The sequence below is a fragment of the Aulonocara stuartgranti genome (genome assembly GCF_965226115.1).
Source record: "Aulonocara stuartgranti genome assembly, chromosome: 12".
Taxonomy (NCBI): domain Eukaryota; kingdom Metazoa; phylum Chordata; class Actinopteri; order Cichliformes; family Cichlidae; genus Aulonocara; species Aulonocara stuartgranti.
Genome location: NC_138948.1, coordinates 5,705,518 through 5,720,476, shown reverse-complemented (window position 1 = coordinate 5,720,476; position 14,959 = coordinate 5,705,518). Strand labels below are relative to the sequence as shown.

The following is a 14,959-nucleotide window of genomic DNA, read 5'->3' as shown; positions in this document are numbered from 1 at the left end:
TATTAACACGAAACAAAGGCACTACTACATTGGCTGGTTAAGCAGTGTTAAGTAGTAAAGTTTGTGTGTGTGTGTGTGTGTGTGCGTGTGTGTGTGTAGGAGGACGGAGTGGCCTCCAACAGTCTGGAGGAGCAGCTCGAGGTGACCACGTACTGGTGGGGGGAATGGGCCAAGTGGACAGCATGCACTCGTACCTGTGGAGGAGGAGTGATGTCACAGGAGCGTCACTGCCTCAAACAGAGGTCAGTCAGTCTGCACCAGACGACAAGCTAAAATATCCCAGAAATGGACACATCTCCAACCCTGTTTAATACTGTTCATGGTATTTTACATACAGTCAGCAGTTAAAGTGGGATTTGGCCTAAGATCACCGCAGAGGGGAAAATTACTTGCCTCCAATAAACTTCCAAATTTTTCTACTGTGAGCTCCAGTTGATTTTTCTTTGTAGGCAGACTGTCCTATAAGGTGCTCTTTGTGACTGTAAAGCTGACTGGTCTAAGGAGCTTGGAAAGAAAAGCGTCTGGACTTCTTTAAATTGCTCGAAGACATTTCACCTCTCATCTGAGAAGCTTGTTCAGATGAAGCTTGTTCAGAGTGGGAGCGTCCCCTCTGAACAAGCTTCATCTGAAGAGGGACAAAGGACCCCCTGATGATCCTCTACCTAATCACATGAGCCAAGGTGTGAAAACTGGTGTAGGTTACAATCAGCCAAGGTTTTGGGTGAGCTCATTGTGAAACCTGGACCCACCCTATCATGTGATTTCCTGAGGTCAGATGGCCCAGGATGTGAGTGGGCGTTAAGGCGTCTGGGAAGGGATCTCAAAACTGGATTATAGATGGCAGACAGTTGGTGTCGTAAACCACCGCCTCTTTTCAAAGATGGTCGCTCACAGTGGACATAAATGGCTTCTTTTACTCCTCTTTCAAACCATCTGTCTTCTCTGTCCAAAATATGAACACTGGCATCCTCGAAAGAGTGACCTTTGTCCTTTAGATGCAGATGGACTGCCGAGTCTTGTCCTGTGGAGGTGGCTCTTCTATGTTGTGCCATGCGTTTATGAAGTGGCTGTTTGGTCTCTCCAATGTAGAGGTCTGGGCATTCCTCGCTACACTGTACAGCAAACACCACATTGTTAAGTTTGTGTTTTGGAGTTTTGTCTTTGGGATGAACCAGTTTTTGTGTGAGTGTGTTGCTGGGTCTGAAATGCACCGGGATGTCGTGCTTGGAGAAGACTCGCCTGAGTTTTTCTGATACACCGGCTACATAGAGGATGACAATGTTGTTGCGCTTGTTTTTCTATTCCTCCCTACCTGGTGTCTGATCTTCTTTTCTGTGCCTCTTTGCTGACTTGATGAAATTCCAATTAGCCCAATCCTAATTGGGCTTTCATCAAATCAGCAAAGATGCACATGAAGCAAAGATGCAGATCAACTTATTTTTAGACTCTCGTGTTTTAATGGCAGTAACAGGAAAGCATTAAAGTACATATTCATGCAGAAACATTAATAGTAATGTGTGGCAGTTGTGCATGTTCTAATTCAATGAGCTCACAGTAAAATGTAGGAAATTTGAGAAGAGGAAACAGAAACTATAACTTCTGGCTGAAAATGCCTCCTTCGTGCCAGAGGTGAGAGGCGAATGGCCAGACTGCTTTGAAGTGATAGGAAGGCAACAGTAACTCAACACAACAAAGCTATGAAGAAGAGCATATCTGAATGCACACTTGTTGTACCTTGAAGCAGATGAGCTACAGTAACAGAGGACCACACTAGGTGCCACTCCTGTCAGCTAAAACCAGGAAACTAGAAAAACGTTCACTTTTTTGAGCGCTTGGGTGAGAATTTGGCACAACCAACACAGAAGCATTCAACCATCCTGCCTTCTTGTTAGTAGTAAGTCAGATTTCTAGTGGTGGTTCAGTTATGTGGGGGATATTTTGTTCCCCTTAATATCAACTAAGCATCATTTAAAATCTTATAGTCTGAATATTGTTGCTGATAACTTGCCATGTCACAAAGCTCAAATCATCTCAAACTGCTTTCCTGAACAGGAGAATGTGCTTACTGTACTCAAATGACTTCCAGAGTCACCAGATCTCACTCCAATAGAGCACATTTGAGATGTGGCGCAATGAAACATTCACATCTTGGATCTGCTCTCAACAAATATGAAGCTATTCTTTGATGCTAACATGTCAATATGGGCCAAAATCTCTTCCCCACCAAGGTGTACCCAATGAAGTGTATATACTCCAATAAAAGACCTACATAGGTTCATATTGAGTAGAACCTGACAGTCAACAGTTTCAATGCTACCTACTATATAGTCTCTCAGTTTAGAGTGATAAGTTTGGGCTGAAATGTATTTATGCTTAGCTAACAGACATGAACAATGCTGATATATTTCTACTGTGTTTTCTACTCAGTATGATTTTTATTGCCTTATTTTTTTTCATTCAATGTTTGTTTTCGGTCCAAAGAAAGAAAGCTGCTGCTGGGAAGGACAACATGACCTGTACGGGAACTGCTAAGAAATATTATCTCTGCAACACCAAAGTGAGTCACACACTTCCAGTTCATTTTTGTCTCACACCTTTATTAAAACAAACACGGTGGATTTGACTGGCTGACTGAACAGGATGGCTGTCATGGAGCTGGGTGGAGTTCCCAACAGTGTACTCTCAGAAACCACCTCTGCACAAATAAAGGCTTAACAAGAATTTATTTGTATAGCATACCGTAAAACCACATATTAACAAGTGTGAAACAAACCTCTTTAAATGGTCTGTGTTGTGTCTCTTCTCTGCAGGAATGTCCTCCCACTGGGAGGAGCTTCAGAGAGGAGCAATGTTGGTCCTTTAACTCACAACGTTATAATGGGAGGAACTATCAGTGGAAACCTCTATATCCCGGTAATAACACCAATAAAAAACCTTGACAGCCTCTCTTTAAATAGTGCAGTGATGAGGGAATTCTTCTCTATGACCTGCTAGTCTTCAACACAACCAGAAACCAAAGTAACAAACTTTGTATATCTTCTGATAAAGTGGTTTTAACTGCATATAAAAGATGGACTTGGCCTCTTTGATTTTGATGTGCTGATAGTGGATGACCAGGTCAAGTGCTAAGGCATTAGTCAATGCTATCGTTGTTAGTGCATTTATAGACTGCTTGGGAGCGTCACACAGACACTGGCCAATTAGTGCTACGAAGCATTTTAATGAACAAAATCACAGAATTTCTTAAGTGAAACTGCAGCACATCTGAAAATTCATCACACCAGCCATGAAAATGCTCCTGAAAGAGCGGTCAAGAGTTCCAACTCTGATCAGTTACTGTAGCTGAGGTGGGACCAGCAGACACTGAAAAAGACGTGACATTACCGCAGTTGGCATCCTGGTGTTTTGAACCTGGATGTGATTTAGGGGTGGAGCATACTGAAACTTAGAATGACCAAGATTTATAAAATGGACTTGATGTTTTATTCATACGACCTGAAATGAGTGACTGAGCCCATAAACTTAGCGGGAAAGTGTTTACAGAAACACCAGCAAAGGGCCGTTTTCCTAAAGACTCCTATAGGACCAGTAGTGTTTTTGCAACTTGAGCTATCGCCCTCTGGTGGTGTTTAAAAATAATGCACATTTGAGATGCCTTAGCATTTCCTTCAAAAAAGCTACTTTTATAATGGCCTTGTAGGATCTAACAGGCACGGCCTAATTAATTGGAACAGAGGGTAACGCGATAGACAGTCTCAGACTTACTATAGCAGGACTGAGGCAGGCTTGGGAAGTAGAAGCAAAATTAACAAGAATGAAAACAGTTTGAGATGTTTCAAAATAAAACAGGAAACGTGAGAACTTGAAACCAGGATATGAACAGTATGATGGCAGATAAATTCATGACTAATTGTTGAGGACTAGTTAAAGAATCCGATTTGCGTTTTTTATTATTATTGATTAATGGAAATCAAACCTGAGAAAAAAGGAGTAAAAGTATTACTTAGATTCATCAGGTTACAAAACCAGTGAGAGTTGATGTTGCTTTGAGTCCTCATAATGAAACTATAATTGAAATAATTGTATATTATTTATATACATCATACTGGTATATACCAGCATATATTTGTACCACTATGATGCAGTGTGAGTACAGTAGTAAAGAAATGAACAGTTGTGGCTAAAGAATAATTGTATAACATTGCCGGAAGTTATTAGGAATATGCAGTATGCAGTCTGACCTTGCGAATTTAAGTGGGTATAAAACAGTGAAAAACATCTACCATTTGTCTCCAGATGACTACGTTCATATCTCCAGCAATCCCTGTGACCTCCACTGCACCACGACCGACGGCCAGAGGCAGCTGATGGTGATGGCACGAGACGGCACGTCTTGCAAGTACAGCAGCTACCGCGGCGTCTGCGTGGACGGTAAGTGTGAGGTGAGTCCAGCTTCTTATTTATTTGGCATCACTAAATGCTAATGTCTCCCAATCAAATTTAACACAACATTATTTGTATTTATTGCCGAGCCACACTGCAGGATGTAGCATCACGTCAGTTGTTGGTTTCTGCACTCTATAATTAACATTACACCAAGAGAGTACTGGGTTCAAATCCATCATCTGGAGGATGCGGAGGTCACATATTCCTTGGTGTTTATGTCGGTTCTCTCTGCGTCCTCTGGCCTCCTCCCATAGTCCAAAAGCATGTAATTGGTGGGATTAGGTTAAATTGCCAGGGTGTACTTTGCCTCTCACTCTATGACAGCGTGGATAGTTCCTAGCACCCTTGTGACCCTGCACTGGATAAGTGGAAGAGAACAGGGCGGAAATTAGCTTTACAGACCGAAACTGTATTTTGTTTCAGACTGTAAATGTGTTAATCACATAGCCAAAGTTAGGTATGTTAAGATCTGTGGGGATTTGGAGCCAGCCTCAAGCGGACACTTTAGGAAGCACAGGTTTTACATTGCTTTGAAACATTGTTTAGATGCAGTACAATAAAGATACAGACACCTTCAATGCAGCATGAGGAACTATGGTTTTTTTTCTCATTAAGGTTGAGACAATAATTGGGAAATCCCCAAGAGTTACAATGTGTAGATAAAACAAAACACGAAGAAGCAATGAAGAAGCTAAATCTTTCAGTAGTACCATTTTTACACATGATACTTTTGTGCACAGTAAATTCTTCTGGATAACCTTCCCAAAACAATTGTGGTAAGCGAGCTAATTATTATCACATGTTTAGTACGATTCTTTGTCTTCTGTACTCCCACATCTTGCCTTGCTGCTCAGCCAATTGGATGTGATGGGGTACTGTTCTCCTCCAACACTTTGGATAAGTGTGGTGTCTGTCAGGGTGACGGCAGCAGCTGCAGCCGAGTCACTGGAAACTTCCGTCGAGGACCCTCGACTCTGGGTAAACCTCGCAGTTCAGTTACCTAATGCATATTCAAAAACTATTATTACAGTGTAGCATGGCCTAATATAACTAGGACAGGACCAGACACTGAATTAAAAACTGACCGATCTGTCATTACTGTTAAATAAACAAAGAGCATGCCATGTTGCTGATGACTTTCTCTTTGCTGTCATGCAGGTTACTCTTTTATAACTCAAATCCCTGAAGGCTCCTGGGACATACAGATCATCGAGAGGAAGAAATTGGCTGATGTTCTCGGTATATACCCCCCCACGCACACACACAAATATTATTGCAGTGTGTAAAAAGAAAGCAAAGAACTGTTTTAAAGTTCTCTTAATTCTGCTTCTCCCCCTCCTAAAGCTGTGACTGATCAGGCAGGAAACTTCTTCTTTAACGGTGACTACAAGGTGGACAGTCCGCAGAATTTCCATGCAGCAGGCACCGTCTTTAAATACCGCCGACCTATGGACGTGTATGAGACTGGTATCGAGTACATTGTTGCCAAAGGCCCCATTGACCAACCCATCAATATTCTGGTACACATTACCCTTTCCTCCTTTACTCTTGAATTCCATGATTTAAGTCTTGTTGTTTATAGCTTGTGGAAACCACGCTGCTGCCATGGTGCAAAGTTAAAGTACTGTGGCTTCATCCATAAAAAACCAACATGAAATCGATGCTTTCACCTTGGAAAGTGCAGATGTGCACAGACAACACCTATGAATTTCAAACGTGTGCACAAAAAGAACTATGAATTTTCATTGTGAGCATTTATTGTGTTGGTTCAATCGGTGACCAGTTAGCAATTTTAAGATGAAAAATTTTGAATATGCAAGAGCATATGAGAGCCCAAACCTCTCTAAAGGAAACATTGCAACACGGCTTGGGTTCGTCAAGTCTCTTATGAATGAACCACAATACTTCTGGAACAATTTGGAGGCCAAATGGAGAAGTTTGGCCATACTGCAACGAGCCACATTTGAAGAAAAGCATATACGGCATACCAGAACAAACACCTCATGCCAACTGTAAGCATGGTGGTGGAGGGGTCATAATTTGGGATTTGTGGCCTCAGGACCTGGGCATCTTGCATTGTTGCCCATGAACTTGCCCATGACAGCCAGAAATGAGGCCTTCAGTCCGACAGCTAAAGCCAAAACTAGGTCATGCAGCATAACAATGATCTCATGTACAGCACCAAGTCTACAACAGAACGGCTGAAAAAGAAAAGAATCAATGTTTCGCAATGGCCCAGTACAGACCTTGTGTCTTTGACGGGACCTTAAGAGAGCTGAGCATAGACAATCACACACAAAACATAATGAATCAATGTTGTTGTGGTGGAGGTGTGGTCTGCAGTTCTGCTGCACAGGAGTCGTGGTGCAGTGGGTTCAGGGGGTGTCAGGAGGCTGGCAGAGCAGCTTGGGTTGATCAGCTTCTTTTATTGGGAGGTCGCTGGGACCGAGGAGATAGCAATGCAGAGAGATGCTGGACAGCCGAAAAGCTGCACAAACAGTCGGATCAAACTGAAAACATGTGAAATCTTTCTTGTTCATATGACTGTATATACTGACTTCACATATCACAAATTCTCATTTTTAATCCCCATTAAAAATCGTTACACAATATTTCACAAAAGCCTTTATATGATAGAAATGTAGGAATATTTGCTGTAATGGCCTGTTTTTATTAGCTAGCTATGGGCTAAAGGTCCCGCTGATTCAGACTGACGGCATGTTTTTTTTTCACCGTAGCAGGGGAGACTGCCAACACATTCATCCTTGAGGCAACAGTTATATAAAAAAATTTAATTAAACCAAACATTTTCTGTCTGAATGTTTGAGTCTATCTCTGAGACCACCTTGAGTTGGTCTAATTATAGTTTTTGTTTTGTGACTCCATAAACATCTTCGATTTACTCTCCTCATCTGACAGGTGTGGAACCAAAATGGCCGCACACCTTACATCACCTACGAATACACAGTCCTCCGAGACTCCCTGCCACCCGTTCCTCCTCCTCCGGTCTACACCGGGTCAGACACCTCAGCCGGAGAGGTGTCTGTAGAAGTAAGTGGTCTACTGACCCCCAATGGCAGCATCTGTGACCAGGTGGCTCCTGGGGGCCAGGTGGAGACAGAAGGTACAGATGGGCAGAAGGGCAAAGAGACCAACGAGGTGTATGAGGAGACAGCAGCCATCGACTGTGAAGATGGAGTAGCTGCCCCAAAGTTTACAGGTAGAGATTATGTGACAAGTTCTCTATAAACTATTACACTAATACATACAATTTACATGCACATTTTTAGAGAAAAAATTCCTTTACCTTTATACCTCCTGGAAGTGTAGCTCAGGGCATATAAAGCAATATAAAAAATAAGTTCTGATATAAGATGACTGTAAGACAGATGATGGATCCTAAGCCAGGTAGCACCACCCTCCATCTTACTGCCTTATTCTGGATGTGTGTAAGATGGCCCTTTGCAACTCTGTATTATTCATGATGCGGCTAGATAAAAACAATCAGCAGCAGATGAAAAATTCAGAGTTTTGTGGCGTTTTCTTCTTTTAAGAAAGGCAGCATCACAAACATGAGCAGTAATGGCACTTCCTGAGGGCTCTCAGCTCATTCAGCTGACTGCTGAGGCCATTACACCACTGCTTCAGGGAGAGGCGGCGGTGGTGAAAGGCTCGCCGTACACTTTTTACTCCAGTCGACATCATACTACGGACAAGATGCTGCGCTCCGACTGAAACCGCTCGTTCGTGTTTTCACTCTCTGTTTTTACTCACTGAGTTTTTACTCACTTTCTCTACATGTTAAAAGATTCTGCTTTAGTAAATAAAAGAAATCTGCCGGCACAGCTCTCTGTAACTAGTAACAAGGTAAAGCACAGACATACATGGTGGCCATGGTTCAGGTCTTTATCATTAGGAAAAGCTATAAAAGTAAAAAAAAAAAAAAAAAACCTACAAAAATAAATAGAAAAATAGAGTTTAAAGTCCAAAGAGCATGTCCTCTCTCACATTTTCCAAAGCAATCCACTGGACTGGTTTAGAAGTTTTCTGGTCCCAATTTTGGCCCCCGGGACTTGTGTTTGACACTCTTACACGTTTTCAGCCTTGTTCTTTCCATGCAGAGATTTCTCCAGATTCCAGAAAATCACAGGTTTTGTTGGTGATTTTAGTGTTTCCTGTTTTTTTTTAAAAATATACTTTTATGAAATCCTTTATTCAGATAACTTGTAATGACTTCCATCACAAGCAGAGCTGAATTTGTTGACTTTGTGTGAAGGTAACAGCAGCCAAATAGACAGCACTGCCAAACCTGTTACTGATGGTGCGGGCCTGGATACACCACCCGATTCCCCAAACCTCATCTGGAGGGTCCTGATGGACGGCCGAATTGGTGCAGATGAGTTACTTATCAACATTTCGACCAACCAGCTGCTGACCGAGGGAGACAGTTTGTTCTCTTCTGAGGTGGGACCAGCAGAAGTGGGTCTGAGCAGCCTGGAGCGAGATGATCTAAACGATACACTCGAGTTTACTCTGGGCCAGAAACGCAACGACAGCGGAGACAGCCAGAACAGGACGGTGCCGAGCGGCGGGAGGACTTCCAACCGCTCCAACAGAACCAGGTAATGTAAAAAGAGCATAAGGGACATCAGCATCGCATATGAGTTTTAAGATGATGCAGAGCAGAAGCCCGTTGTTCACAGGTTCAGGTTTGGGCTCACATAAAGACATTTCATCTCAAATCGGATGAAGTCTGGACTGAAAGTGTTCAGACTGTTCACACACTGTCAAACCTCTGGACTTGATTCTGGCTGCAGGCTAAAGAGAAGCAGGCTGAGAGAAATGGGCGCTTTTAAAGAGATGTCCAGGCAGAGACACAGAGTGTCACATTGAGACAAGACTGACGGCAAGAAAAGGTTCAAAGTGAGAGTGCTAGTGGAACAGACAGCTTTGCCAAAATAACAGGTAGTCAGTGTAACGCAGGTAGAAAGACAGACGTACACTTAGACAGGTAATCAGGCGCATGTGCATGTAGCTAGGCAGTTAGATGAGACAATATACACAATGTACACTGTACTGGTTGCAAGAAAAAACAGCCATGTTAACTGACAAGCAGCAAAGCAGGAAGACGCATAGATAAACAGTGCAGGCAGTAAATCAGTCAGACAGGTAGACCAATTGGCAGAAAAGCAGGTGGACCAGTACTGTACAAGGAAGCAATGCAGACAGACAAGTAGATATACGGTCAGTACAGCAGTCAGGCAGATATATGCTGCAGGACAGGCCGACAGGTAGACTTGGCAGGTTTTGCATTCGTCATATTTATAATTCATGTTGGCTTCACCCGTTCTGCAGCCAGCAGCTATAAAACATACAGCGACACGCCCTTTCCTCAGGGAGACAGAGACAGGAGAGGAAACGAGCGGAGCAGAGCAACACAGAGGGGAGGAAGGTGGAGGAGGTGGGAAATGCAGCCGTGCTTAGAAACAAATAATTCAAGGTATTTGCAAGAAAAGTGAGAAATATGATGCAGAGGGGAACGTGTTCCGCTGTCAGGCTGCCATCACTTCTGGTGAGAAAATAATGGACAGCATTTGGTCTGGCTTACATGGAGGGATGCCGGTGAGGTATAACTCAACGTGTCTCCAATTTTCAGATAAATGTCTGGGAACGACTGTTATGACAGGAATGTGTGCATGACTTTTATGTGATGTGGTGAAAAAACAAAGTGCGTCTGCCGGGATGCGGGCTGTGAATCAGCTGTCATGCTGTGCTTGTCTGAGGCCTGGGAGACAGCCTGCCTCTGTGTGGGTGTTTGTGTGTTTACTCCTGGGTATTCTTAAAAGTCCCGAAAAGGATATTTCATTCAAATTACCCGGTTTGAAGACGTGCTCTTAAAATGTTGCCCTGAAAACTTGATATCTGCAGGTTGAGGATTCATAGGAACTGCATCTGCATAGCATGCTGCAGTTGCATACTCAAACACACACAACTGACCTGTGTCCTTTGTGCGTGACAGGGGGAATCAGCGGCTCTACCAGAAGAACCTGAAGCTGAGTCCTGCTGACTTGTACCGCTGGAAACTTTCATCACAGGAGCCGTGCAGCATGACCTGCTCCATAGGTATGCAAACACTCAAAGCACACATAAAACATCCATGAGAACATCCATGTTCAGTGAGAGTGTGATATCAGTTAAGATCCCAGACCTGACAGGTCCCTGTAACACCTTTGACTCTTGAAACCTGACAGAGCTTGTGTGGTGCAGCAACTTTCTGTGCATTTGCTGTGCAGCGAAGTGATTGTTCCTTTCCATATAATTTGTAATTTTCCCATTGTCTATGTAAGACATGCAATGCATTCTGTTTCTGTTTAAAATGAAGATAGATTTAACAAGTTATTATTAACGTAATTTATGCCAGGGCACAAATTCAAGCTCCACTCCAATTCCTGCAAATTTGGTGATCTCTGTGTCGGCCCATGTGAGCTGATAGCTGTACTGTCTATGCATCCAGTTTGAACATATACCAGTTTTAGCCAGTCCACAGGAGCTGCACATGTGCAAGATGGTTTGCATTGCAACCCACCTCCTCTCCCGCTCTTACTTTTATGTTTCATGTTTTTTCTCTGTTTTTTAATGAACAAATGTTATGAATGAATAAGTGTTTCCAATTCTGGAAAGCAGCACAGCAACTTTACCTGTAAAAACCGCGAACGGGCGAAAGCATCTCAGATAGCATGCAGTATAGAGATTTTTAGCAGACAGCTAACACCTAAGCCATCAGTTTAGGATAAGCTGATCTACTGAGATTCCTGCTGAGCTTGACTTCATCTGAACTAGTGGTCACTTTGATTTCCACTGGACTTTTTTTTCAATATAGGTACAGCTTCAAGACAAAACAGGAATTGCACTAATATACAGAAATCCAATGCACTTAGAAAGGACTTTGATACTCTGTGTGCACTGTGCTTTTTTTCCCCCCTTGTATATAAAATGCGTTGCATAAATCAGTTTACTCTGCCTACAATCCAGGAGTCTCCAGGTCCTTTGTCACATGTGTTCGTTACGATGGCGTGGAAGTACACGATATGTATTGCGATGCTCTGACCAGACCAGAGCCAGTCCATGACTTCTGCATTGGCCGAGAATGTCAGCCCAGGTGCGATCCCCCGGAGGAACATAAACCTTTTAATAAACAGATCATTACTGTGGCTGCTTCTTTTCCTCTGATAATTATGGACAAATCTTTCAGGTGGGAGGCGAGCAGTTGGAGCGAGTGCTCCAGGACCTGCGGGGAAGGTTTCCAGTTTCGTCAGGTGCGCTGCTGGAAGATGCTCTCGCCGGGTTTGGACAGCTCGGTCTACAGTGACCTCTGCACCATGGCTGACCTGGAGAGACCCGTGGAGAGAAGACCCTGCAAGAGCCCCGCGTGCGGCCCACAGTGGGAGGTGGCCGAGTGGATGGAGGTATGATAAACCAGGAATGTGAGCTTGTACTAATATACTAAAACAATCTGATTTACTTTTCTGTGTGTTGAGTAGATGTAGCTGAATAAATAGCACTACAAGCTTAAGAAAGACATGTACTTTTGAGGTGAACTGTCCCTTTAAAACATACAGAGTATCTTTACTTTGCATATTTTTTTGTTTGCTTGGATTTTTGCATTTGATTTCTGTGCAAACATTCCCCGGCACTCTGCAGGATTTGTTTTTTCTTGCAGTGCAGATGTCTCTGTCGTTCTCTTGTCAAGCTTTGAGGGCTGCAGCTGTGTGCTACAGTCTTGTGGTCAGATTGTGGTCACTGATGGATTCTCCAGAAACACTTAACAGACACCAAAAACCCTAAATGTGACTCTGTTAGATTGTTAGAGGTTGTATGACACAGAGAGAGAATGACAGAAATGTCGGGTACGCATGCTGATGTTTTTTTTTCTTTGTGGATCAATGCAGACATGACCACAGTCATTCATTCATTCTTTTACATTACATACGAACAGTAAACGGTGCTGTTAGGAAAATGTAATAAACATGTTTTTGGGGTGGTTTTGTGCATTTTTGAGGAAAAAGCTTTAACCCTTTACAGCCGATCGGAGCGGGCACGCTCTGTTTTGCGTAACTATTTTTAAATCCCGGTAGCTCTGCAACCAAGTAAGCTAGCGCAATAATTTTTTTTGCATATGAAACTGGAGGAGTTGTACTTACATCTTATGCCATCAGCTTGTCCTAGGTCACAGTTTCCTTCCACATATAGCTTTGCAAAAACTGCATAAAAATCACTTGCAGCAACAAAAACATGATATTCCAGAAACACGCTTCGCCGATCCATCAGCTGTTTGTAACACTTCCTACGTCCATCAGCGCGAACTATCACATGACCGCATGACCTGCCCGAAACCGGAAGTGACGTCATTTTCGCGGAAATGTAGTTTTTTACGATCGGGGCCTTATGAGCTTGTGTTTTACTTGTTATGTGTTTTAAAAAGTTATGTTTGACTTTATGACTTTCTGTGTCGTTTCTGGGATGCTTAAGACTCATATTGCACTGCTGGAAATAGTTTATTTTGATGCATATGCTGTTATTTTGCAAATTTGCACTATAATATTTATTTTCGTTTTTCCTGCAGTATATAAAAATTGGTGTATTTCAAAAATAAAACTATGAAGACACTCAAAATAAATTTCCTGTGGTGGGAAACTAGTTTGTGTAACTTTTTTGCATTTACAGTTTTGAGGGATAAGCCTCTTAAATTTCTCTAACTAGAAATATATGTTAAAAAAACAAAAACGATTTTCAATTTTTTTGTAGTTTATTGCACTTTTTTGCAATTTATGTAATTACTATGCACCTAATGCAGACATATTATTAAAGTTTGGGCTATAATGGTTGTATTGATGTATAGCAACTTGAAATGCTCCCAAAAATGGCTCCACAGCATGTAAAAATATAATATAAGCTCTGGCGAACTTGGTTCTATGGTAGGTCTTAAAGGGTTAAAAGTGATGCCTAGGCCACCCATAAAAGTTCCTACTGATTCTGAAATAATTTTCTTCTGTCTTTTCAAGATATTTATTCAAAGCAAAGATAAACAATAAAGAATATAATGTAATTAATGCATTTCTACCAATCAACGTGCTTCATTTTCTTCATGACAACGACTCTTTCCTCATTGCAGTGTCCTGCTAAATGTGGCCGCAAAGCTCAGGTAACCCGCGATGTGCGCTGCTCTGATGAGACCAGACCATGTGACCCGTTGACCAAACCGCCGAACGTCAAAAACTGCACCGGTCCTCCCTGCGAACGCCACTGGACTGTGTCCGAGTGGGGACCCGTGAGTGTTTTTACTTTACACAAACCTGCGTGTCAGTGAACATGAGTGATGAGGAGTTAAAATCTTACCATATCTGCATATTTTATCTCTCGTCCCTGCTGGAATCTCAGACAGTGAAAAAAAGGAAAGACGCTTAATTTATGTTTTAATGTTACAATCCGTGTCTAAGTTAAACGTTCTATTTCTTTTATTTTAAATTCTTTTTCCTGCGTCTAACATTCCTCCATCATTTTCATGGTTGTTGGAAAAACAGCTCGTCTGTCCCAGCCGTCTTTTAAGTGCCACGGTGTGAATTTATTGCTTTTATTGTGTTACGGACACGAGGTGTAGTTGCCGATGTTCCATTCAAAGTGAAAGTCTGGAAAATCGCAGGACTAATTTACAACCGCAGCCTCCGACTTGGAAAAACACAGAAAACTAAAGAGCTGTCACTTTGACACACAAAAATCACAATTCACAACTCAAGGCCAAAAAAGTTTATCTTTGTTTTCATAAATTTGCCAACTGAGAACAGATGTAACCAGATGTAACTTTTCATTTCTGATGTCTTCAGATTTACAAGTTTATTCTGTACTGGAAGGAAATTGGTTTGAAATTACGCCTGTCTCGTAAATGTAAATGACGTGGATAAAGCCATGCTGCTACAAAACTTGCTTATTGAGCTACACACGCCTGGTCTAAAAGTTTAATCGCAGCACGACCAACAAATATAGTTTTTAATAATAAACTCAGTGTGCGCAGCATAGTGAGGTTTTGCTGTTGTGTTGTTGATGAACTACTTTAACTGCAGTAAATATTAAACTCTGGTGACATGTGTTGTTATTTAACATCTGCCTAAACACGGCCTCACATGCTGATCTTTTATTTTCCATGATGTGAGGTGACCTGAAATGACTTCACGCTGTGTGCGACAAAGCTTGGCTGCAGATAACTGTGATTAGAACTCAATTGCTCCCGCTTGATAATGACTCATCGGGCGTGACCTTTGTTTGTTGCAGTGCTCGGGGTCGTGCGGCCAGGGGAAGATGGTGCGTCATGTGTACTGTAAGGCTCCGGAGGGTCGCGTGGTTCCCGAGAACCAGTGCTCAGCAGAGAACAAGCCCTTAGCCATTCACCCCTGTGGAGACAGAGACTGCGCTCCGCACTGGCTGAGTCAAGACTGGGAGAGGGTGAGGCCCGGATACA

The 14,959-nt window shown here is 42.5% G+C and overlaps 1 protein-coding gene across 2 annotated transcripts in view; it reads left to right on the top strand.

The window, feature by feature from the left end:
- LOC309719574 (ADAMTS-like protein 2) overlaps positions 1-14,959 on the top strand; it is a 35,964-nt gene that overhangs the window by 16,798 nt on the left and 4,207 nt on the right. For both annotated transcript variants that reach the window (XM_082555749.1, XM_082555750.1), the window contains exons 3-16: positions 100-242; positions 2,482-2,557; positions 2,811-2,913; positions 4,297-4,442; positions 5,301-5,424; positions 5,605-5,685; positions 5,791-5,966; positions 7,366-7,666; positions 8,723-9,068; positions 10,466-10,569; positions 11,479-11,605; positions 11,699-11,912; positions 13,619-13,774; positions 14,773-14,943. In XM_082555749.1, the coding sequence (XP_082411875.1) occupies positions 100-242; positions 2,482-2,557; positions 2,811-2,913; positions 4,297-4,442; positions 5,301-5,424; positions 5,605-5,685; positions 5,791-5,966; positions 7,366-7,666; positions 8,723-9,068; positions 10,466-10,569; positions 11,479-11,605; positions 11,699-11,912; positions 13,619-13,774; positions 14,773-14,943 (2,268 nt within the window). The remainder of the gene's footprint in view (positions 1-99; positions 243-2,481; positions 2,558-2,810; positions 2,914-4,296; positions 4,443-5,300; positions 5,425-5,604; positions 5,686-5,790; positions 5,967-7,365; positions 7,667-8,722; positions 9,069-10,465; positions 10,570-11,478; positions 11,606-11,698; positions 11,913-13,618; positions 13,775-14,772; positions 14,944-14,959) is intronic.